Consider the following 22,578-nt stretch of genomic DNA (forward strand, 5'->3'; position numbering starts at 1 on the left):
GGAAAGAAAATAATGGCCTCATTTTTGACATAATTGTTGGCTTTGTTCATTGAGGGCTGAGACTCTGCAGGTAAACCTGGACGGCATGGCACCTTGTTGAACACATTAGTTTTCTATTCCAAGAACGTTTTATGGAAATATCCAATATAAATATTCTAAAAACTTCCATGTATAATTTATAATATAAATAATACTATGAGATAACTCCTTAGTAGAGACTGTTAAACTTGGAACACAGACTGACTCTTTCCCTTGAATTTTTGAGACCCTTGGGGGATTAGCGTTCCAGTGCTGCTGCCTTTTCCAGTTAGAATGGAGGAACTCCCACTAAAATCTCCACTGATTGGTGTTGGTAACTTCTCTGGGCCACTTAAGAACATACATGCTTTACATTAAAAATCCTCAAAAGGCTTGTCATTTGGTTCAAGAGAATGTTGAATACATTTTTTTTCCCCACTTGAGAAAGAAAGGAGCATGCCCCTTTGACACGTCCTCCACAGTGAAAGCTAGCATGAAGCTGTCTTGCTCACTTCGTCAAGTACCTTCTTGGCTCTAGTAATCACTGAAGGGAATGATCCTATGATTGCATGAAGCTTGCTCTTTTTGTAATGTACTCTATTTGTGCTTATGTTTTGGAGGTGAGTCTGCTTTTTCACTATATTTATTCTTACCCTCTAACTTTGTCTCTCCTGTCTACCAGGCCTCCCCCTTGTCTACCTTAGAACTAGGAGTACAGCCAGTCTGACTAACCTAGAGCACCAGATCTATGCTAGAGGTACAGTATAGCCAAGCGAGGGCTTGCTTTATTTTCCTGTTTTAAGAACTGCCTTGTATGTTGATTTTCTGTGAATGGGAGCTGAATGGGGGTATATTCAGTTTTGAGTACTTTGCTTTAGTAGCAGGAAAGAGCATTTCCAACTACTGGAGAGTAGTGGCACCTTATATCAGAAGGAAGTGATGTGCTGATTCTTATGCTGTCTCTTCCACCTGCCTTGACCCGTGGTGGAGGTGGAACCAGCTCCACAATGTCTGGTGCAGAAGCATCCAGTGTCAGTTAGAGGTGATGTCTCATGTTGAAAAGCAAGTAAATGAAGAAAACCATCCTCCATCAAGCAGTGCTGCAAGTCTTTGTAGGATACTCAGTGAACATTGATTACGGTAATGCAAGAGGCTCTATGAAATAGGAGCTATAATGACCAGGAATAGAGCTAAGAAAAAATTTCCCAGTAAATAATTGCTTAGACACAAATCTTAATTTCTTTAGGTATGAATGAGGTGCTTAGGAGATAGAAAAGAAAATGTTCTTTATTTCTATCTGTGGCCTTTTAAGGTTTCTTGAGAATTTGGTAAGTAAATATGAGAGAGAGCACCGCAAACATCAAGGAAGTGGAATCCCAAGATGTTCATTTCTTCATTTGTTTGAAGGAGGGCTATTTAATCTGAATGACTTATGTTTGGACTTGGCTAACACCAGATCCTGGGTCATGACATATTTTGTAAAAAAGGGCCATTTGAGCTCCCTCTACCAGGAGTTCAGAACAGGGATGTTAATACGTGGGGGCAGTACTGTAGTTTTTTTCTGGGAGGTTTTGCCGAGATGGATGTTTGGGGGAGGGCTCACAAAGAAAGCTGTGATTGAATCTTCATTTATCACAGAATTATACTTCTGAGCTTTTCTGTATCTGTCATTGAATCTTTCAGGCTGAGCAAAGCATTATTCCTGCTTAGCTGCTGCGGACAGAGAGGCTCAGAGAGACTAAGTAATTTGCCTTCTTGCACATGACTGGGTAGTAGCAGACCTGGGACTTGAGTGTATTTCTTATCATTTACAAACCAGGTCCTTTCTGATAGACTGAGCTGCTTAACATTGCACAGCGTGAAAACCTGCACTGCTTATAATGGCCAAATTACCCTGTGTAACAAGTCCAAAGGGAAGAAATTTCCTCAGCTGGAGCCATTTGAAGACCGACTTAGACGTGAGGAGCCGTAGGTTCTCTCAGCCTGTGAAGAAATTAGATCTGGTCACTAGAGGCAGATTTTCTGAGGCCACCAGGGAATACCGTTCTCTTTGATGGACTTGGGAATTTTGTTCTCTGGTGCTGTGCCAAAGGCAAATGCACAGTTGATTTGGACCCTAGTGCAGAAAATGTCAGATTGGTCCCCTGGTATTGGGTTTGGGTTTGTGAGCACTCCAAGTATTTTATCCTCAGAGAGGTAGGTTGCTGAGATCTGTGTTGGTATGTGTAATCAACACAAGAAGCTTGGGGACCTCAGCAGTGTTCCTACCCAGGCTATTTAATTCCAAAGCAATAGACTTGTGAATATCTTTATATGGATTCCTAGCACTTTATTCTGTATTACAACATGATCAAAGCCATTTGCCACCTGTTCTTTTTAAATCTAATTTGCAAATGGAAACATACAGTCTGGCTCACAGTGGGATATGAAAGCACATCTGGCTTCTTTTCCTCCTGGGTCCTTTGTCTACTGTAATAAAGCAGCTCAGTGCACTCATGGAGAGGGAGGTGCCTTTCAAGGTGCCACAGTAAGTACTGTTTCCCCTGCAGACAGCTCTTAAAAATTTTTACTCCCCCTCTGCTCTTGTCAGCAGCCTCACAGCTACTCCTTAATTTTCTCCTTGATGAACACTATGTTTTTAAAGCAACCCTTGGAAACTAAGTGAGGCCATTGGGATGAGAAATGGGTATATTCTAGGCGGAGATTATCTCTAGAAGTATTTGGGGTGTCTCTAAAGACTAACCACGAAATCGTGGGAACACACAGGAGACTACTCATTTATTTAGCATGTTACTGTTTCTCAGACTCCCCTAAGCCATTGTCCTTACCAAAATAGAACTTGTCTGAACCTGAAATTGCTTGTTTTGCAGTGTTTATAGTACTAACTTCTGAAAACTTGAGAAAGTACAAGGGAAAAAAGAAAATGATTATTTTTTAAGAGGCAATAATACTGATGTTTATGATATTGCCCCATGCCTTACTCAAAGCTAGGAGAAGGCAGAGTCTGTTGCAGTTTACCTTCTTGTTTTGCTGGCAGGAAACGTGGTCCTGGAAAATGAATTTAATTTTGCTATAGTGTTCTCAGTCGGCAATTGCAGTCACCTCTAGATGTCATTTTCTCCACAGCTGCAGACCATTTGGGTCTCGGCCTTTCTTAGGCTGTCCTCGTGCTTTAAAGCTGAACACGTAGTAAGACTGGGCTATGCCCTTTTTTGTTGGTAATGTATGTGTGGTGTGAGCACGTCAGCCAGGAGGCTCCCAGCACTGGATTGCTGCTGCCTTTGTGGTTCCTGCTGCCACTTCCCTCTTTGTTTGTGTGGCCAGTGGAGCAAACGCAGGCCCTTGGGGAAAGGAGCTGCTGCCTCTCCTCTCAGCACTCTCTGTTCCATGCCAGACCATGCAGCAGGGCAGTGGTGCCGGCAGACGGGTCCCGAGGCAGCCTGGCCCCTGGAAAGCTTTCTTTGGCTGTTTCTGGCCACATGGTTTCTCACTTCTCTGATTTCTTATAGGGCGTATAGTCAGGTCAACTCTCTCGAGAATTCGATTACTTACAGTCTTGTGTTGATCAGTGTTTCCTTCCAGTTTCTCTGGTTAGAAGCTATTTTGTGAAAAGAAGCCATATTTTATGTTCCTTTTGTAGTCTCCCTAGTACCCACCTTATAGCGGATGGTGGTGATATCGATGTAAAAACAGAAATGAGCTAAAAATTTCATTTAAAAAGCTTTGGACTAGTATATTTCTGATCTTCCAGGGAGAAAAAACAAAATAACTATCAGTATAAGAGAATAGGAAAAAATGTTTTTGTTTTGTTACAATATACGTAATATGACTAAAGTGTGACTTTTATATGAAGGGAGGCTTTTTTAAAGTACAAGTGTTTTGGACAAAGTTTAAACAAGTATGTGCGATGTATCTTGTTACAGTTTGGGTACCTATTTAGAATATACTTCTTGGGCGTGGTGGGGGTCCATTTCTTTCTCTCTCTTTGTTCCAGCCAAGTTCGGTCCTGATGTCTTCTTCTGAAATAAAGCCTATGAGAGTTGTGGGAGAATTGGGGGCTGGGAGTAGTCACACGTCACAGCCAGTTATCAGGGGACCAGGTCATCTCGTAGCAGGCAGCAAAATAGAAGGAGATTCCATTTGTCCTGTCAGCACACCTGTGGTGGTCCCTTCTCCTTCCTCCACCTTCAGCCCCTTTGCACAAGAGACAATTTTGGGACTGTCTCCAGGTGTGGGGAGGGTCTCTGCCACACACATAGAGGTGCATGTTAATGGCCTTCTTCTCTTATTCATAGCAGAGGTGAAAACCCCCAAGCGCCGGCAGCCATTTGTCCCTTTTGCTCTCAGGAATCACACAGGCTGCACTCTGTGGTTTGCCACCCTGACCACCACGCCCACCAGGTAAGGAACACTTACCCTGTCACCCTGAGCCGTCTCTGCCACCAACGGCTTCTGTGAACCAGCTCAGTAGAGCAGGATGGGCCCCTTTTGGAGGCTCTTGGGATTGTATTTGGAGCAGTAACTTGCTGTCTTGCTGAGATCTATGATGGAGGTTCTGGTTCTATGTGGAATCTGTAGTCAGGGAAGTAGATTCTGAGTCTGAAATGTCCACATTATGATCTTGATCCTGGTACACATTACGTTTAAAGTCAAAGTCAAGCAAATTGAAAATGTGAGTAGGAAGTGTGAAAGGAAAGTCATCCTGTCTTTTCTCCTCAGTCCCCATCCCCACCCTTAAAAAGAAGCTGTGTATGGTTATTAAAGCAAACATTTTGCATTTTTCTTCCAAGACTGCTTTGAAAACATCTCCCATATCCCCCACCCCCAAGAATTATCTTCCAAACCTAAAACACACTTCACCCCAGGTGGAATTGGGTGGAGTTTGGAGAACAAATGAGAGTTTACCTAAGCCAAGTGAGAACATTCTGTAACGACTTTCTGCCTGTTTAGACCTCAGCTCCAAATACATGCTAGCCTTTACAGTTCAGGTAATGAAGTGCATGAAATGAGGAACAGAGTCAACTGATTTGAAACCACATTTCTCCTGCCTTCACTGAGTATGATAATGCTCTGGAGGAGATGTTTTTTGTTTTTTAAAAACAGTTTAGGTCTGCTAAATTCTAGGTAGTCACTTAAATACTTTTAAAAGTCATGACTTAGTTTACATAGCATCTTATGTACTAGTCTCTGCTGCTAGAGGTAAGTGACTATGTAGTGATAGCTTTCAGCTATTTCTAAAGTTTCAAATAAGTCGTGATTGATCACGAAGATAACTTCAGTTATTGACCTCTTAGGTCATGCGTTGTAGCCAGATTACACTGCCTTATTGCTGTGAATCAAGTTCCAGGAGGGTTTCTGCTCTGAGCACCGAGCTCTGTGTGACAGGGAGTTGGAGAGAAAGAGGGACAAGCTTTTGTTGTCTGGTTTGGTTCCAGGGCTGCACTGTCTCACAGTGGGAGTCCAGGGGTGGTTCCAGAAGGGAACGGAACATTTTTTGATGATGCTCACAACGTTAGTGAATGGCGGGAAGTCCTCACGGGTGAAGAGATTCCCTTTGAATTTGAAGCAAGAGGAAAGCTAAGACACAGGTAAAGCATGGTTTATTCTTTTCCTAAAAAAAAAAAAAAAAATACATATGCTGTAAATGACTGTCCCTAATGTTTTGTCTTTTCACTTTCCTTTATTAATGATTTTAATATTTTATTTTTAAAAGATATTTCAAAAACCAGTGTTTCCTTTGAAAAAATATAGTGACTGTCTTGCTATCTTAGAAATACGTGTCTTTCCATTAATTATCTCTTTATTTGACATGTGAGGTGATAGTGTATTTCACATCATTTGGTTGAAGCATAGACAGATCATGACACTCAAGTTCATCGCATCCTAGCCTGGTTTTCATGATGCTGTGGCGACATTGTGTTCTTAAAAGGTTATCAGGGCCGGCCCCATGGCTTAGCGGTTAAGTGCGCGCGCTCCGCTACTGGCGGCCCGGGTTCGGATCCCAGGCGCGCACTGACGCACTGCTTCTCCAGCCGTGCTGAGGCCGCGTCCCACATACAGCAACTAGAAGGATGTGCCACTATTACATACAACTATCTACTGGGGCTTTGGGGGAAAAATAAATAAACAAAAATTAAAAAATAAAAGAGTTATCAAAGCATGGTGATTTCAATTTTAAGATACATATGTGCCACAGAGCGCTTTTAGCAAGCAGATGGTTTCAGGAAGCAGAGCCAATAATGATCAGATATTCTGATTCTGAGGAGGATAAGAGTTAACTCATCTAGGGAGAGGGCTAGCTGATGTACGTTCAAATAGCAAGCCAGGGACTGGAGTAAACCTGAAAGAAGGTCACTGAGAGATCATAAAATGGTCTAATCAAGTGTCCTTTTATTTGCAAACATTTTTAAGTGGAAGGGCTATCCAGTAGATAGTGAATAGCTTAAGATTTTAGCATTTGAGCCTCATGTCTGTTTTTAAGCTGAGCTGAAATTTAAAAGGTTGGCTTCAGCCTTCTGTAGTCACATGCTTTCATGGTGCTCTCAGTCTTTGTGTGCAGACTTGCTCCTAAGTGAGACACTTCGCTTTGCATAGCTTTGTACTGGCACACATTATTCCCCAGTGGCAAGACTTCTGAACTTGTGGGCCCCTAGTGATTTTACAGGAAAAAAAAAGTTAAAAAGAATCACTGTGCTGGGCACTTGTACCTGGAAGCCATGTTAGAATTTCCAGGAATGAGTGGTTCTTGGAGAAGTTCTTGGAGACGCTAATTATAGAACCGTTGGCTGTATTTCTTAATAAGCACTGCCTCTGTTGTATCAGAAGGGATTTGACCTCTTTGTCATTTCCGTTTTAGTTTCCGTGCTTTGTAACCCATTTCAAGTCCCACTGTTCTGCTTGAATTCATCAAAATAAATGCCTTCTCTGGCTTTTCCCCTTTTGGCACACTGTCCCCCACTCCCTGCCTCCCCCCCAATTCCTGTCAGCCTCAAATCCAGTTCCCCATTTCAGGCTTCTGGCTTCAATTAGGCAAAATCTAAAATAGAATTAAATGTGCAATTTCCTCCTGTTCCTCCTGTTTTGCCCACTGCCTTCTGCTCCAATTTCAGCCGAGCACTTCAGCCCTGAAACTCCAAGGGCTGCGTCCCTCAGAACCTGTCTGTAGTCGTGTCGGACTGAAGCCAAACAACCGAATGTGGTTCTGAGAGAAGTAGGGTGTTCAACAAAAGAACCAAGAAGAAAATGTCATTTTATGCATTTCCAAGAGTATGGTTATATAATTAAATTGCTAGTAAACATTTTTACTGCCCCACTGAAATGATTTTAGCTGACGTTGTTATTTTATAAAGATTGGGGTGGGAGTTGGGGGAGGAAAGACGGGGCTAGTATAAGGATTTGCACGGTTCGTACAAAGGGATGGTAAATGTCACTCTTGTCCAAGCTTTATAAATCTTGCAATTTTGTTTTAAGTGTAAAACCCAGTTAAAATATTCTCTTGATTTCTCTTGCATTAGGTAATCACCAAAAGGCTTAGCTAACTGGGTTTTTTTGTCATTATATAGCAAATCAGATTTGAGTCTTTGCTTCTATTTTTCTTCCCTTTTTAAGATTGCGCTTAATGTCTTTTTCTGTGTCCTGCCTGACAGACACACCCATGACCTCCGGATTCATCAGCTGCAAGTGAGAGTAAATGGCTGGGAGCAAGTGAGCCCAGTGTCTGTGGACAAAGTTGGGACATTTTTCCGATACGCAGCACCAGATAAAAATTCATCTTCCTCGACGGTGTGTGGCTGTAGAATGGGTGTTTCATGGCAGAGTAGTGCCCTGGCCACACCCCTTAAAGCCGGGCAGCCCCATGGTTAAGCCTGTAATAGCGTTGCTCTAGTGAGCTTTTCTTTTTATTTCCGCTAGCTCAAGGGAAAAGACGTAAGATTATTTGGGGTCAGTCATAGGCATTGGTAATCAATATGTAGGTAAGCCCGGCAGTGGTTAATTTCAATAGAAGAACAAGATCTAAAATTGATGTTAGCACATGTTACCTCACCTGTGCAGATCCATTTCATACTCAGTTGGCCTGACTGACAATTTACTAGTCTACCAAACATGTATTGGCTTTATTTCACATATGAATTTCAAGTATTCCTTTATATACGATCTTCTTTAAATTTCTTATAATGCTGCTCCTTGATCCTTCTAGCTCTCTGTCTCCAAATCTTCTTCTCTGGCGTAAAGACCGACGTCCACTCTCTTTTCTTGTCTGATCACACATCCTCTCACACTCCCTTGCCCTGACTTCACTCCAGCCTGTAGTTCTGCCTGGGGAGTGACCGAGGGCACACCCCGACTATAGTGTGCAGATGGAGGCTGGTGTCCTGGCTGATGCAGCCGCCATGGTGCTCTTGCCCATACTCAGTCATACTTCGCAGGATACCTGCACTCATTTTTGGGTAGCAGTGTTGAGTAGGAAAGTGCAGATTTGCAGAGAGATTCTAGCTTCATTCATGAAAAATATTCTTGGAGAACACTGCTCTTTCCACTGTTTCTCTTTGGTGCCCCAAGTTTCTTAGAAAAAGAAACTTTCTTTCAACGTTACTTTTCTGCCTAAATTAACGTCTAGTAATGAAAGAAACAGTTCCCTCCAGATAGCTTTGTATTGTATTGATGCATTCTGGAGAAATTTTGCGTACATTGAGTGGTTGTAAAATGAGTATTACTTTTCCCATATCTTCTAAAATAAGATATTTTCTCTTCGTAGTAGACCATACTTTACCTAAGAGTATTTACAAACACCACCCTTCCAAGCAAACTACATTGTCATTGAATTTAACAATGCCTGTAATCTTAGGTCTGTGCTGACTCTCTGACTTTTGGAATCTTCCTTAGATTGGCAGCCCAAGCAGCAGAACGAATATTATTCATCCCCAGGTTTATGTGAGTATGATTTTCCTGTGTCACTGTGTTTATTGAGTAGATACATTGCACCTGAACCATGCATAGACGTATATTTCTGGATGATCAGAGGACTTTGTGACATATATATGGTTGGAATTCATCTTTGTCTGTTTCTATGAATGATTACCTTCCTTTTACAAGAACATGCAAGAAAGTGTTTTCACCTAACTTGGTGTGTGAGAATGAGTGTGTTTTGGTCCAAGGTCTCCTTTTCTTACTAAGTTAAAATGTAAATTAACCCTTGTATGGCTATATGTATTTCGTAGTTTGTGGTCCAAAAGTCATCAAAGTAAATAAGAATGAAAAATACTAAGATTTTTTTTCCCTCCTTTGGCTTTTGAAACATCATCAGAAGATGACATTAAAGAACTATTTTTAGGTTTTTGCTTATAATTTCTTCTCCCTGAGGATAGTAAGTTTTGAAATGTGAAATTTCAGGTAAGCTTGGAGGCGACAATATCAAGATTTAAAACAATTGTTGTTGGGCCTCGGCTCTGTTGAGACTTTCCTGGACTGGGTCATTGAGAGCTCTGCTGAGGATTATGCCCAGGATTGTCCCTCTGAAAACACTCCAGAACGTTATAGTTTGCCTTTTCATTGGGACTTTCTGGAAGTCTTAGCTTAAAACATGGAGCTCTTCATTTTATTGTTTATTAGGTTAGTTTTCACCTACTGTTTGTTTTAATAAAAAAGTTGGCAATGTGAAAAGCTTGGATCTGGTGTCATTTGTTTCTCCAATAAAAAAGCGTTGTCAGTCTGTTCTGGACACTCATTCAAAGAATAGTATTTTCAGAAACCTTCTCTTTGGTGTACCTGATGTGGGTTTTATACTTGGAAAAAAAATTTTCCTGGCACATGGTAGTAGCACAAAATGTGTGTTCAGTGTGTTCAGTGTGTGAATGAACATATGGGAAAAGAAAGTAGTGGCTGCAACCCAACACCAGAAATAAATTATTTCCCTCCATTATGTTGAGTGTCTGAACCTCGGTGTCCTGTTTATAAACGAGGGATTCTTAACAGAACTTAGAAAGTTATTGTGAAGAAAGAGTTTATTTTTAAAGTTTTTTGAAAATACAAATGTTGGTTTTTGTATAGGCATGTCAATGAATAGTGTATGGGCCTAGAGAGTAAATTTTATGACATTAAGAAAAAGTTATTGTTCCTGTGAAAGGCATACCAACACAGACTCTTTATTATACACTCTCAGGATTTTACAAAGACAAGTTATGATCTCAGAAGACTTCCTTCTGTTTTTCTGTGTATATTTGGGCAGCACCCAACCCGTTGTTAATGTTCAAGAAATGTTTATTCACTTTGTTATTAATTAATGTTTATTCACATTGATATTCATATCAGAGAAGGTAAATCATTTAATGTTTTGGCAAGTCCTACCTCAGTGTTTCTAAGCTTTTTATTGCTTTGGATGATTTTTATTCCCCTCCAATAGAGTTGAAAACAAGTCTTCTTCACGGTTTCTATATAAGGGGTGATGTGTAGGAACCCAAGGGCATTATGAATGAAGGGTAACTTCCGGCAGATACTTTCTTACCAAATTGCAAGACTTTTGGAAAATTTGATAGGTTATTACCAGTTGTAGGTGAAGTTCTTTAGAATGTGTCTGGAGACCTAGGACTGATTTTATTTTGTGACACACTTTGTGACATCACATCTGAGTAGATTATCTATTTTTATAGAAATGTTTGGAATTGGCTGTTTAATAGTGTATATTTGTAGAATATTCATTCCTGTTATAGCTGAGTGATTTTAGGGCTTAATGACTAATTTCACTGAAGAGCTAGAGTAATAAGATGCTTTGAATTTAGGCATTCTGGTTGGTATTATTGTATTTTGTGTGTTTTTTTAATTGAGGTAACATTCATTTACAACATTATGTAAATTTCAGATGTACATCATTATACTTCGACTTCTGTATAGGCTGCATCGTGTTCACCACCAGAAGTCTGGTTGCCATCTATCACCATATACACGTGCCCCTTTATCCCTTTCGCCCTCCCCCCATTCCCCTTCTCTGGTTACCACCAGTCTATTCTCAAGCTATACTCTCATTTCTGTCTCTTTTTCACAGTTCTCTTCACTCCCACCTGTCCGGGTGGTCTTTGCCGTGACTATGGAAGGCAGTGCTCGGAAAGTAATCACTGTCCGATCAGCCCTGATTGTGAAGAACAGACTCGAGACGCCAATGGAACTAAGATTGGACAGCCCATCAGCTCCAGACAGTAAGTTGTGACACGGTCTGTCTTCCTTTTATCCTGAGAGAGTCGAGCGTTGAGGGGAGGAGAGACCATTGCCTAAAAGCACTAACACTCGTCTCTGTGGCAGAGCCCGTGGTGCTTCCCGCCATCTTGCCGGGGGATTCGTTTGCTGTGCCTTTGCATCTCACTTCTTGGCGGCTGCAGGCCCGGCCCAAAGGATTGGGTGTGTTTTTCTGTAAGGCTCCTATTCACTGGACCAATGTAGTGAAGACGACAGAGGTTAGTAGCAGCAAAAGAGAGTGCCACTCTATGGACACGGAAAAAAGCCGGTTCTTCAGGTATGCATGGCCGCTGCAATGGCATGTAAATTTTGCCTTTTTTTCCCTTTGTTTTCTCTCTAAGGGCCCGTAGTGATTCAGTTGTGCTTATTTAAAATCCTGAAGTCCTTTTTTCTTATGTTCTTATGTTAGAGTTCGTAAGAATTCTAGGGTTAACCCTTGGCAGTGGTGGGACTGTTGCTTATCATCTAATATTTATGGGAGAAACAACTAACACACACTACTCACACATATAAGATTAGAAATGTGCATGTCTGCATCAGCATAAAGAGAGGACATGTAGGGAAGGAAGAAAAAACATTACTAGTTTATGTTCTTAAATTGGGAAGCAAAATCCTGGTGTTGGGAGTTTTTCAAATGTCATATTTCAACGGAATTTGGATGAAGGACTAGTATGCACCTAGTATGACTTTTTTTGGAGACTTTGACAAAATTATCTAACCATTTAGATTCCTGTTTTCTCCTCTGAAGAGTATAAGTAATATGTTACTAGATTCAATATTGGAAAAAATACCAGATTGCTATTGTTAGATCCTTCTAAACTTAGACTTTAAATTTATTTTGATTAGAAATTATCAGCTTTAGTTTCCTTTATGGTGAAGACAGGCATTCATTTAGTTTAAACTTATAGAAGAGGTATAAGAATAGTGTAAAGAATTCCAGTATACTGTGTACTCGGATGTGCCAGTTGTTAATAGACTAAAGGGAGAAATAAAAAGACACAGCCATCATTGGCGATTTTAGTGCTTCCCTCTCCCATTTACAAAATAAACAAAAACGATAAGGATATAAAAGGATTTGAATAGTGTTATCAATCAGTTTGTCATAATTGACGTTTATAAAATACTTTAACCAACAACTCCAGATTGCACATTCATTTCAAATATGTATGGCACATTCATCAAGAGAGACCATCTACTAGGCCATAAAACAAAGATCGGTAAGTATTAAAGAATTGAAACTATACACAATATATTTCATGATCACAATAGGATTAAAGTAGAAATCATTAACAATAAGATGCCTACAAAATCCCCAAATATTTGGAAATTAAACAGCACATTTCTAGATAACCCACGGGTGAAAAAACAAATCACAAAGGAAATTAAATATTTTGAACTGAACAATAAAAACCAGACATATGGGGCCTGGCCCGGTGGCGCAAGCGGTTGGGTGCGCGCGCTCCGCTGCGGTAGCCTGGGGTTTGCCGGTTCGGATCTCGGGTGCGCACCAATGCACGGCTTGTCAAGCCATGCTGTGGCGGTGTCTCATGTAAAGTAGAGGAAGATGGGCTAGGATGTTAGCCCAGGGCCAGTCTTCCTCAGCAAAAAAAAAAAAAAAAAAAAGGATTGGCAGATGTTAGCTCAGGGCCGATCTTCCTCACAAAAACAGACAAACAAAGAACCCCAGACATATTAAAATATGGGGGATGCAGCAAAAGCAGTTTTAGAGGAAAATGTACAGCTTTTAATACTCATATTAGAAAATAAGGAAAATGTAAAATCACTGATCTAAGCTCCTACCTTAAGCTAGAAAAAGAAGAGCAAATTAATTAAACACAAAGAAATAGAAAAAGAAAAGAATAAAAACAAGTATGGAAACGAACGATAAAAATCATCTGATTATCTCAGTAGATGCAAAAGAAGCGTTTGACAAAATTAAACATCCATGTATGATAAAAACTCACAACAAAGTTGATATAGAAGGAACATACTTTAACATAATAAGGGCTTATATGACAAACCCACAGCTAACAATATACTCAACGGTGAAAAGCTGAAAGCTTTTCCTTTAAGATCAAGAACAAGACAAGAATGCCCACTCTCACCACTTTGATTCAACATAGTATTGGAAGTCCTAGCCACAGCAGTTAGGCAAGAAAAAGAAATAAAAGGCATCCAAATAGGAAAGGAAGAAATAAAACTGTCACTACTTGCAGATGACATGATACTATATATAGAAAACCCTGAATACTCCACCAGAAATCTGTTAGAACTAATGAATTCAGTAAAGTTGCAGGATACAGAATTAATATACAGAAATCAGTTGCATTTCTATACGCTAATAATGAGCTATCAGAAAGAGAAATTAAGAAAACAATCCAATTTACAATTGCATCAAAAAGAATAAAATGCCTAGGAATAAATTTAACCAAGGAGGTGAAAGACCTGTACTCTGAAAACTGTGAGACATTGATGAAAGAAATTGAAGATGACACAAATAAATGGAAAGATTACTGTGCTTGAGGATTGAAAGAATTAATATCGTTAGAATGTCTATACTACCCAAAGCAATCTACAGATTCAATGCAATCCCCATCAAAATACCAATGGCATTTTTCACAGAACTAGAACAAAATATCCTAAAATTTGTATGGAACCACAAAAGACCCTGAATAGGCAAAGCAATCTTGAGAAAGAAGAACAAAGCTGGAGGTATCATGCTCCCTGATTTCAAACAATACTGCAAAGCTATAGTAATCAGAACAGTATGGTACTGGTATGAAAACAGATATATAGATCAATGGGATAGAATAAAGAGCCCAGAAATAAACCGACACATATATGGTCAATTAATCTATGACAGAGGAGTCAAGAATATACAATGGAGAAAAGACAGTCTCTTCAATAAATGGTGTTGGGAAAACTAGACAGCTACATGCAAAAGGATAAAACTGGAACACTATTTTACGCCATATACAAAGATAGATTCAAAATGGCCTAAAGACTTGAATGTAAGACCTGAAACCATAAACTCCTGGAAGAAAACATAGGCAGTCAGTTCTTTGACATCAGTCTTAGCAATATGTTTTTAGACCAGTCTCTTCAGGCAAGGGCAACAAAAGCAAAAATAAACAAATGGGATTACATCAAACTAAAATGATTTTGCACAGCGAAGGGAACCATCGACAAAACCGAAAGGCAACTTACTGAATGGGAGAAGATATTTGCAAATCATACATCTGATAAGGGGTTAATATCTACAATATATAGAGAACTTAATATCAAAAAAAATCTGATTAATAAATGAGCAGAGGACTTGAATAGACAGTTTTCCAAAGAAGACATAACAAATGGCCAAGAGGCACATGAAAAGATACTCAGTATCACTAGTCATCAGGGATGAGTATCACTAGTCATCAGGGAAATGGGGCTCAAAATGAGATATCACCTCACACCTATCAGAATGGCTTTTATTGAAAAGACAAGAAATAAGTGTTGGTGAGGATGTGGAGAAAAGAGAACCCTCGTACACTGTTGGTTGGAATGTAAATTGGTGCAGCCACAGTGAAAAACAGTATGGAGGTTCCTAAAAAAATTAAAAATAGAACTGCCATATAATCCAGCAATGCTACCTCTGGATATTTAGCTGAAGAAAACAAAGGCACAAGTTCAAAGAGAATATGCACCCATATGTTCATTGCAGCATTATTTACCATAGCCAAAATATGGAAGCAACATAAGTGTCCATTGATAGATGAATGGATAGAGAAGATGTGCTATATATTTACAATGGAATGTTAGTTATAAAAAAGAAAGAAATCTTACTATTTGCACCACCATGGATGAACCTAGAAGGTACTATTATGCTAAGTGAAATAAGTCAGAGAAAGACAAATACCATATGATTTCACTTATATGTAGAATCTAAAAACAAAACTAAACAGAAACAAACTCATAGATACAGGAAACAAACTAGTGGATACCAGAGGGAGGAGGGGTTGTGGGGGCAGGTGAAATAGGTGAAGGTGATTAAGGGGTACAAACTTCCAGTTATAAAATAAATAAGTCATGGGGATGTAATGTACAGCCTAAGGAATATGGTCAATAATATTGTAATAACTTTGTAAGATGACAGATAGTAACTAGACTTCTTGTGGTGATCATTTTGTAATGTATATAAGTATTGAATCACTCTGATGTACACTTGAAACTAATAGGATATTGTATGTCAATTATACTTCAGTAAAAAAAGTATGGAAATCAATGAAGTAGAAAGCAAACAATAGAGAAAAGCTATTGATTTTGAAATCAATAGAAGTTGGCTTTTTGAAAAGATTCATAAATTTGATAAACCTCTCATAAGACTATTCAAGGAGAAAAGAGAGAAAACATAAATTACCAATATAAGGAATGAAAAAGGGGGGCATTATTATAGATCCTACAGACATTTAAAGGATTAAAAGGAGATATGAATAATTTAATGCAAATAAATTCCACATTGGAATGACAGATATCTTGAAAAACACGAATTACCAGAACTGACACAAAGAAGAAATATAAAATCCAAATAGCCCATTATCTATTAAAGAAATTTAATTTATAATAAAAAGCCTTCTAGGCCCAGGTGGCTTCACTAGTGAATTCTACTAGACATTTAAGGAAGAGAAAATACCAGTTCTATGCAAACTTTTTCAGAAAATAGAGGAGGAAGGAAGAATTCCTGACTCATTTTATAAGGTCAGCATATCCCTGATACCAAAACTGATACGGATATTATAAAAAAAAAAAGAAAATTATGAACCAGAATTCCTCCATGAATAGATTCAAAAATTCTTAGCAAAATATTACCAAATAGAATCCAGCAAGTATGGTCTATCCCAAGAATGTAAGATTAGCTTAACAGTTGAAAATCCATAAATGTAAATCACCATATTAACAGACTAAAAGAGAAAAAAAACATCAGATCATCTCAGTAAATGCAAAAAAAAGCATCTGATAGAACTCAACACTCATTCATGATAATGCTCAGCAAACCAGGAATAGAAGGGAACTTTTTCAGTGTTAAAGGGCATCTCTAATAAACCTACAACTACCGTTTTACTTAATGGTGAAACCTTAAATGTTTTTTCCTTGAGATTGGAACCAGCTACTCTATTTGACATTGCACTAGTAGTACTAGCCGTTGCAATAAGGATAAATAAATAAACAAGAAATTGAAAAAGCATAAAGATCAGAAAAGAAGTAAAACTGTTGTTGTTTGCAAATGACACAATTTGTGTAGAAAACACGATGAAATATATAAGAAAATTATGAGACCTAATAAATTTATCAAGATTTCAGAATTCAGGATCAACCTATGGAAATCAATTGTATTCTTATATTCTAGCGATAAACGATTGGAAAACGTGATTTAAAAAAATACCTTTTACAATAGCATCAAAAAACATTACCCAGGAGGCTGGCCCCGTGGCATAGTGGTTAAGTGCACGTGCTCCGCTGCTGACGGCCTGGGTTTGGATCCTGGGCGTGCGCCGATGCACTGCTTGTCAGGCCCTGCTGTCCCACATAAAGTGGAGGAAGGTGGGCATGGATGTTAGCTCAGGGCCAGTTTTCCTCAGCAAAAAAAGAGGAGGATTGGCATGGATGTTAGCTCAGGGCTGATCTTCCTCACAAAAAAAACAAACAACAACAAAAAAAACATTACCCAGGAGTCAATCTAAGGAATGATATGCGAGTCTTCTACCCTAGAAATTACAAAACCTTGCAGAGAGATGTTAAAGAAAACCTAATGAGTGGAAAGATAAAACCAAGTTCATGGATTAGAAGGCTCGGTGTTGTTAGGATTTCCATTCTCACTAAATTGTTCTGGAGATACAACCCAGTTGGCTATTGACAACCCAATTGGTTATCAATAGGATAATGAATAAATAAGAAATGGCCTATTCATACACTGGCATATGAATCAAATACTGATGCATACAACAACATGGCTGAATCTTGTTAAAACTTCACGTTGAGCAAAAAAAAGCCAGACGCAAAGTAGTACATAATGTATCATTCTATTTGTATGCAGTTCAAGAACAGGCACAACTAATCTATAATGATAAATATCAGAACGTGGTTGCTTGAATGATGGGAGAGGATAATGGTTGGAAAGTATTATGAGGGAACTTTCTGGAATGTGAGAAATATTCTATAACTAGTTTTGAATGGTGGTTATAGAGGTGTATATAGTTGTCAAAAGTCGTTTATAAATTTAAAATCTATACATTTTACATGCATCTTTACATTTTATTGTGATTTAATTATACCTCAATAAATATGTTTGGATTGAAAATTGTAATTATCTTTTGAATGATATTACTTATATTTGAATGAATTACTGAACCATTTTAATGTTATGCTTTCTCATACTCAGCTAAGGAGAAAAAATTCAAGTTCTTCATTCAAGTCTAATGATTTTCACACCATTTTGTCTTCATAGGTTTTGTGTGGCCATAAAGAAAGAGAATTATCCAGATTACATGCCCTCAAACATATTTTCTGACAGTGCAAAACAGATTTTCAGACAGCCTGGGCACACCATATATCTCCTGCCAACTGTGGTCATCTGCAACTTGCTGCCCTGTGAACTTGACTTTTATGTCAAAGGAGTGCCAATCAATGGGACACTGAAACCCGGCAAAGAGGTGGCTCTGCACACAGCTGACACATCCCAGAACATTGAACTGGGTGAGGATATAGTCCAATAATCATTTGTAGTGATTCTATGAAAATGTCAATATTTTGTGATTATTTAGTAAACATTTTGGAGAAATTGTAGCACATATAATATCTCAATTAGCCAGCTCAAAGGATGCACGCAGTTTAAAAAAAACAATGAAACTTCTAAGATAGGAAATTATCAAAAGAAAAAACTGAATAAATCCAGAAGATTTACAGAAGCAGCAGTCACCAGAGACTTTTTTCTTCTGTTGCTCTCTCTTTTTTTTTTTTTTGTGAGAAAGATCAGCCCTGAGCTAACATTCGATGCCAATCATCCTCTTTTTTCTTTTTTTGCTGAGGAAGATTGGCCCTGAGCTAACATCGTGCCCATATTCCTCTACTTTATATGGGACGCCGCCACAGCGTGGCTTGACAAGCAGTGTGTCGGTGCGCACCCGGGATCCAAACCTGGGAACCCCGGCTGCCAAAGCAGAGTGCACGCACTTAACTGCTTGCACCACCGGGCCGGCCCCTCTGTTGCTCTCTTGATGTGTGACTACAGGCAGTCATTATCTTTTCAAACCATGCTTTTTCCTAGCCGTAAAATGAGCACAATCATATGTCTCTCAGCAAAGGGAAAAGTGTTTGCTGAGCACGCACTGTGCTCCAGGCATTATGTCAAGTCTGTCACACACATGATCTCGTGTGATCCTTACAGCAACTGTTATTTGTCCCATTTTACTGATGGAGAAATTGAGGTGTGGAATGTGTAATGCATCAAGTAGTTTTCAGTTGTAGGGATGCATAAAGTCAAGGTAGAGAATTATCATATTTGCAGCACTCATAACAAAGAGCTACTCTGGAGTGTGAGCAGGAAGTGTATTTCTTTAAGGCTGTGGTAGACATGTTGAGATAATAGTGACTCAGATATTTATCTTGTTACAGCTTTGTGATTTCACTGTATCATCTCATTTCATCTTCATAACAGCACATGTTTCAGGCAGAAAGAACAGCTGTTATCCCCATTTTACAGATGAGGAACCTGAAACTCATTGAACTTAAGCAGTGTGTCCCACGATGATAAGCTTGCGTTTCAACAATTATATAAACCCTTGAGCTTAATGTAGAAAAGAAAAATAGTGCAATGCTCGTTGTCCATTCTAAAGAAAAGAGGTCTTTGCTCTGGCATTTAAGTATTTCTTCAACAAATATTTATTGAGCCCCTGTATAAAATGGAAATATCCTCCCGCCCCACCATCACTATGTGCACACCTAGCACTAATCGTCCCAGTCATGCTTTCTATGGATTATCACTTTTAATAACAATCCTGCAATGGAGATACTATGATGATCCCCATTTGGCAGATGAAACACAGCTAGATTAAATAGTTTGTCGCACATCACGCAACTAGTAAGAACAGACTGGGAATTTGAAGCCAGGCAGTTTGGCTGCAGAAACCTTAGCTCTTACTCTGTACTTGCCTTTATTCTGTTTCAGGCACCCAGCACAGATCCTGATGTGCAGTAAACTCTTAATAATCATAGCTGTTATTGATAGCTTTTTGGTATTCTCATCCTTCCAGTTGTGCAGTTCAGACTGCCTAGTGTGATTTCCAGGCCATCTGGTTTGCTTCATATTTATTCTCTCCCCAGCTAAAGGAAAATGGCCATTCTAATGAGATTTTTGCCAGGTAGATACATAGGTATTGATTTTTCCAAAAGGAATCCAATTTCATTTGGCTCTGGGCTATTTTGTAAACTAAAGTGAGAACTCAGACAATAGTTTGTATCTTCTTTAGGGGTATCGCTGGAGAATTTTCCACTCTGTAAAGAATTGCTCATTCCACCTGGAACTCAAAACTACATGGTAAGAATGCGACTCTATGACGTCAGCCGGCGGCAGCTGAACCTCACCATCCGGATTGTGTGTCGAGCAGAAGGATCCTTGAAGATCTTCATTTCTGCTCCATATTGGTTGATTAACAAAACAGGTATGTGCAGAGGCTGCTCAAGTAGGCCTTCAGCGTGGGTCGTGGGAATTCAGATTTATTTGCTCAGCTGACTAAATTGAGCCAATGCAAATAGATTACTTCAACAGTCTAAGCTGCTGAGACTCTCCTGCTTCCATAATAAGTGCTTAATCATGGTCAAAATTGTCCTTTCAGACAACGAGCTGACCCCACTAAATAAATTCAATCTTCACTATCTTCTCCCTTGACGATTTTTTTTTCCTTTTACCATTTACGTCTGTCTTGCATGGACTGGGTGGGATTGATGTAAACTTTTCCCCTCCTTCCTAAAGGGTTACCACTGATCTTCAGACAGGACAATGCAAAGACAGATGCTGCAGGCCAGTTTGAAGAACATGAGCTGGCCCGGAGCCTGAGCCCTCTCTTATTCTGCTATGCTGACAAAGAGCAGCCAAACCTGTGAGTACAGTTATTTATGGGAAGGGGAAATAAGCTCCTAGGGAAGGGAAAAAATTAGCAAAGGCTATAGTATATCTGTGTAAGTAGAAATATACTGTAGATAACAATCCTGACTTGGCAGGAGAATAGGACCATGACCTAATGGGATTTTTTTCAGATCTAATTTCTGTGTTATTTGATATTGAAAATAAACCATTTGGTTGGTTTGTAATGAAAGCTAGTTTTATTTTACATGTATTGAAGTAGTTCTATTCATAACTCTGCCAATGAAGAGAAACCCACATGTTCTCTTTCTTCTCTGCACAGTTTTCTTCCCCTGTTAGCTCTCAGCACAGGCAGAGGAGCTGGCATCAGAGGGGAGATAGACTGGCCCTTTGGTAAATCCTGCCCCCCATTAATCTAATGCAGGTCGTTTTCTGTAAGGTTTTGAAATCCATCTCCTTTACCGTTGAAATAAAATGTGCCATTGCAAGATCTCAAAGCACTCATTTTTAAAAAAAGGCAGGGAAAAGCAACAGTTGTGAGGATTAGATGACATGCCCTTTTAATGTATGATGGGAACATTAATTCACTTTTGTTCTTGGTTTTGACATTCTACTTTTTACAGGAGTCTTCTAATGTATAGCCTTAATCCAAAGATAAATGGGCGTATCCGATACTGCTAAAATGCCATACCCCATTATCTGTAGAAGTATGCTGCAAGCTTACCAGGAAGGCTTAGGGAGCACTATGCACCAGTGGATACAGATGCGTCCACCAGGGAGGGCTGGAATCTAGGTTGGTGCCAGAGTCAGGAGAGGACTGACTGGGGTGCTGGACATAGTAGGAGATACAGACAGTCACATGACGTGGTTAGCAAGCCCAGTCTCACTCTTTTCCTGAAAAGACCGTGACAGTTTTAGGTCTAGGGCTTGACCTTCACAACATAGTTTTAATGCTATAGTTCATAACATAGTTCTATCCAGAGAATTTGCAGTTCCCAAAGCATTTCCACAGTGACTGTCTCATTTGATTCTTCCAGCATCCCCATGGATTAGGCAGGGCAGGAAATACTGTTTTATTTTAAGATGAGGAAACTGGCTCAGAGAGAGAGTTACCTGCTCAAGGTGACGTTCCTTCTTAGTGGTAGAGCCAGAGCACACATTCAGGAATTATCTTTTCAGGATCCATGACAAGACACTGGCCAGCTAAGCAGTGGCTTGTCATTTTAATAGTACCAGGCCTTAAAAGGAATGTACCATTAGCTGCATTTTCTATACATACTTTTCTTGTATATTCAAGGTATTTCATGAACCCTTGAAACACCTGAGTCAGGAAAGTATCAGTTTGCCTTGAATCCTTGTTTTTCAGAGGAGTAATAGATATTGTAGCATTTTCCTCATGTCTTATGGTCATAGAATCATAATGCTTTCTCCAAAGTGTTTGGTTGTAGACATCAGTACATTTCACACGTTGTTATACTATGGCTACCTCTAAGATAGAGTTTGACCGCTGATTCATTGCCTTGCTGTGTTTGGGAATCACCTGAGAGTAAGGAAGAGTCAACATTCGAGTTCTAGTTTCAGATGGTAGACACAGCAGTGTTTCCTGATTAGAACAGGTAGATGAGGCTTTCTTATGAATGAATATATACATCTTTGCTTTTCTGCCCCACAGCTGCACGATGAGAGTCGGAAGGGGAATTCATCCTGAAGGCATGCCAGGCTGGTGTCAGGGCTTCTCACTGGATGGTGGTAGTGGTGTCCGAGCTTTGAAAGTCATCCAGCAAGGAAACCGCCCAGGGCTGATCTATAACATTGGTGGGTTATATGTGGGGCAGCGGGAGAATCAGAACCATTGGCCGATGACCTCAGGTGTGGAAGAATAAGCTGGGCATATATTTTGACCTGGCTGCAAGTGCTGATTTTCTCATTTGGCATTGGGTCAGGTGTCTGTTCTCTGAATGCTAGGTTGATATCAATGCAGATCTATTCTGTTAGGGATCTTAGGAGCCATCTAAACACTGCCCTTTGAGGTCTGGGCCTCTGTTTAATTTCAAACACACCTGTGTCAGGAAAGTATCAGTTTGGCTTGAATCCTTGTTTTTCATGGGAATAATAGGAACACTTAGAATGCTTTTCATCCTCCAAGCATTTCCCACGCATTCATTAAAACTTGCAAACCCTAAGAGGGTAAGAAGCATTGTTCTCCTTGAAACTGA

At 39.5% G+C, this 22,578-nt stretch overlaps 1 protein-coding gene across 7 annotated transcripts in view; it reads left to right on the plus strand.

The window, feature by feature from the left end:
* Positions 1-22,578, plus strand: part of VPS13D (vacuolar protein sorting 13 homolog D) — a 252,521-nt gene that overhangs the window by 95,525 nt on the left and 134,418 nt on the right. For 4 of the 7 annotated variants that reach the window (XM_058552933.1, XM_058552940.1, XM_058552935.1 and 1 more), the window contains 11 exons: positions 701-775; positions 4,314-4,419; positions 5,454-5,606; positions 7,665-7,800; positions 8,902-8,949; positions 11,057-11,207; positions 11,311-11,521; positions 17,729-17,976; positions 19,749-19,940; positions 20,252-20,378; positions 22,035-22,177. In XM_058552933.1, the coding sequence (XP_058408916.1) occupies positions 701-775; positions 4,314-4,419; positions 5,454-5,606; positions 7,665-7,800; positions 8,902-8,949; positions 11,057-11,207; positions 11,311-11,521; positions 17,729-17,976; positions 19,749-19,940; positions 20,252-20,378; positions 22,035-22,177 (1,590 nt within the window). The remainder of the gene's footprint in view (positions 1-700; positions 776-4,313; positions 4,420-5,453; positions 5,607-7,664; positions 7,801-8,901; positions 8,950-11,056; positions 11,208-11,310; positions 11,522-17,728; positions 17,977-19,748; positions 19,941-20,251; positions 20,379-22,034; positions 22,178-22,578) is intronic. The other 3 variants (XM_058552934.1, XM_058552936.1, XM_058552937.1) reach the window with 3 other exon arrangements.

Source organism: Diceros bicornis, chromosome 13 (genome assembly GCF_020826845.1).
Source record: "Diceros bicornis minor isolate mBicDic1 chromosome 13, mDicBic1.mat.cur, whole genome shotgun sequence".
NCBI classification, from domain to species: domain Eukaryota; kingdom Metazoa; phylum Chordata; class Mammalia; order Perissodactyla; family Rhinocerotidae; genus Diceros; species Diceros bicornis.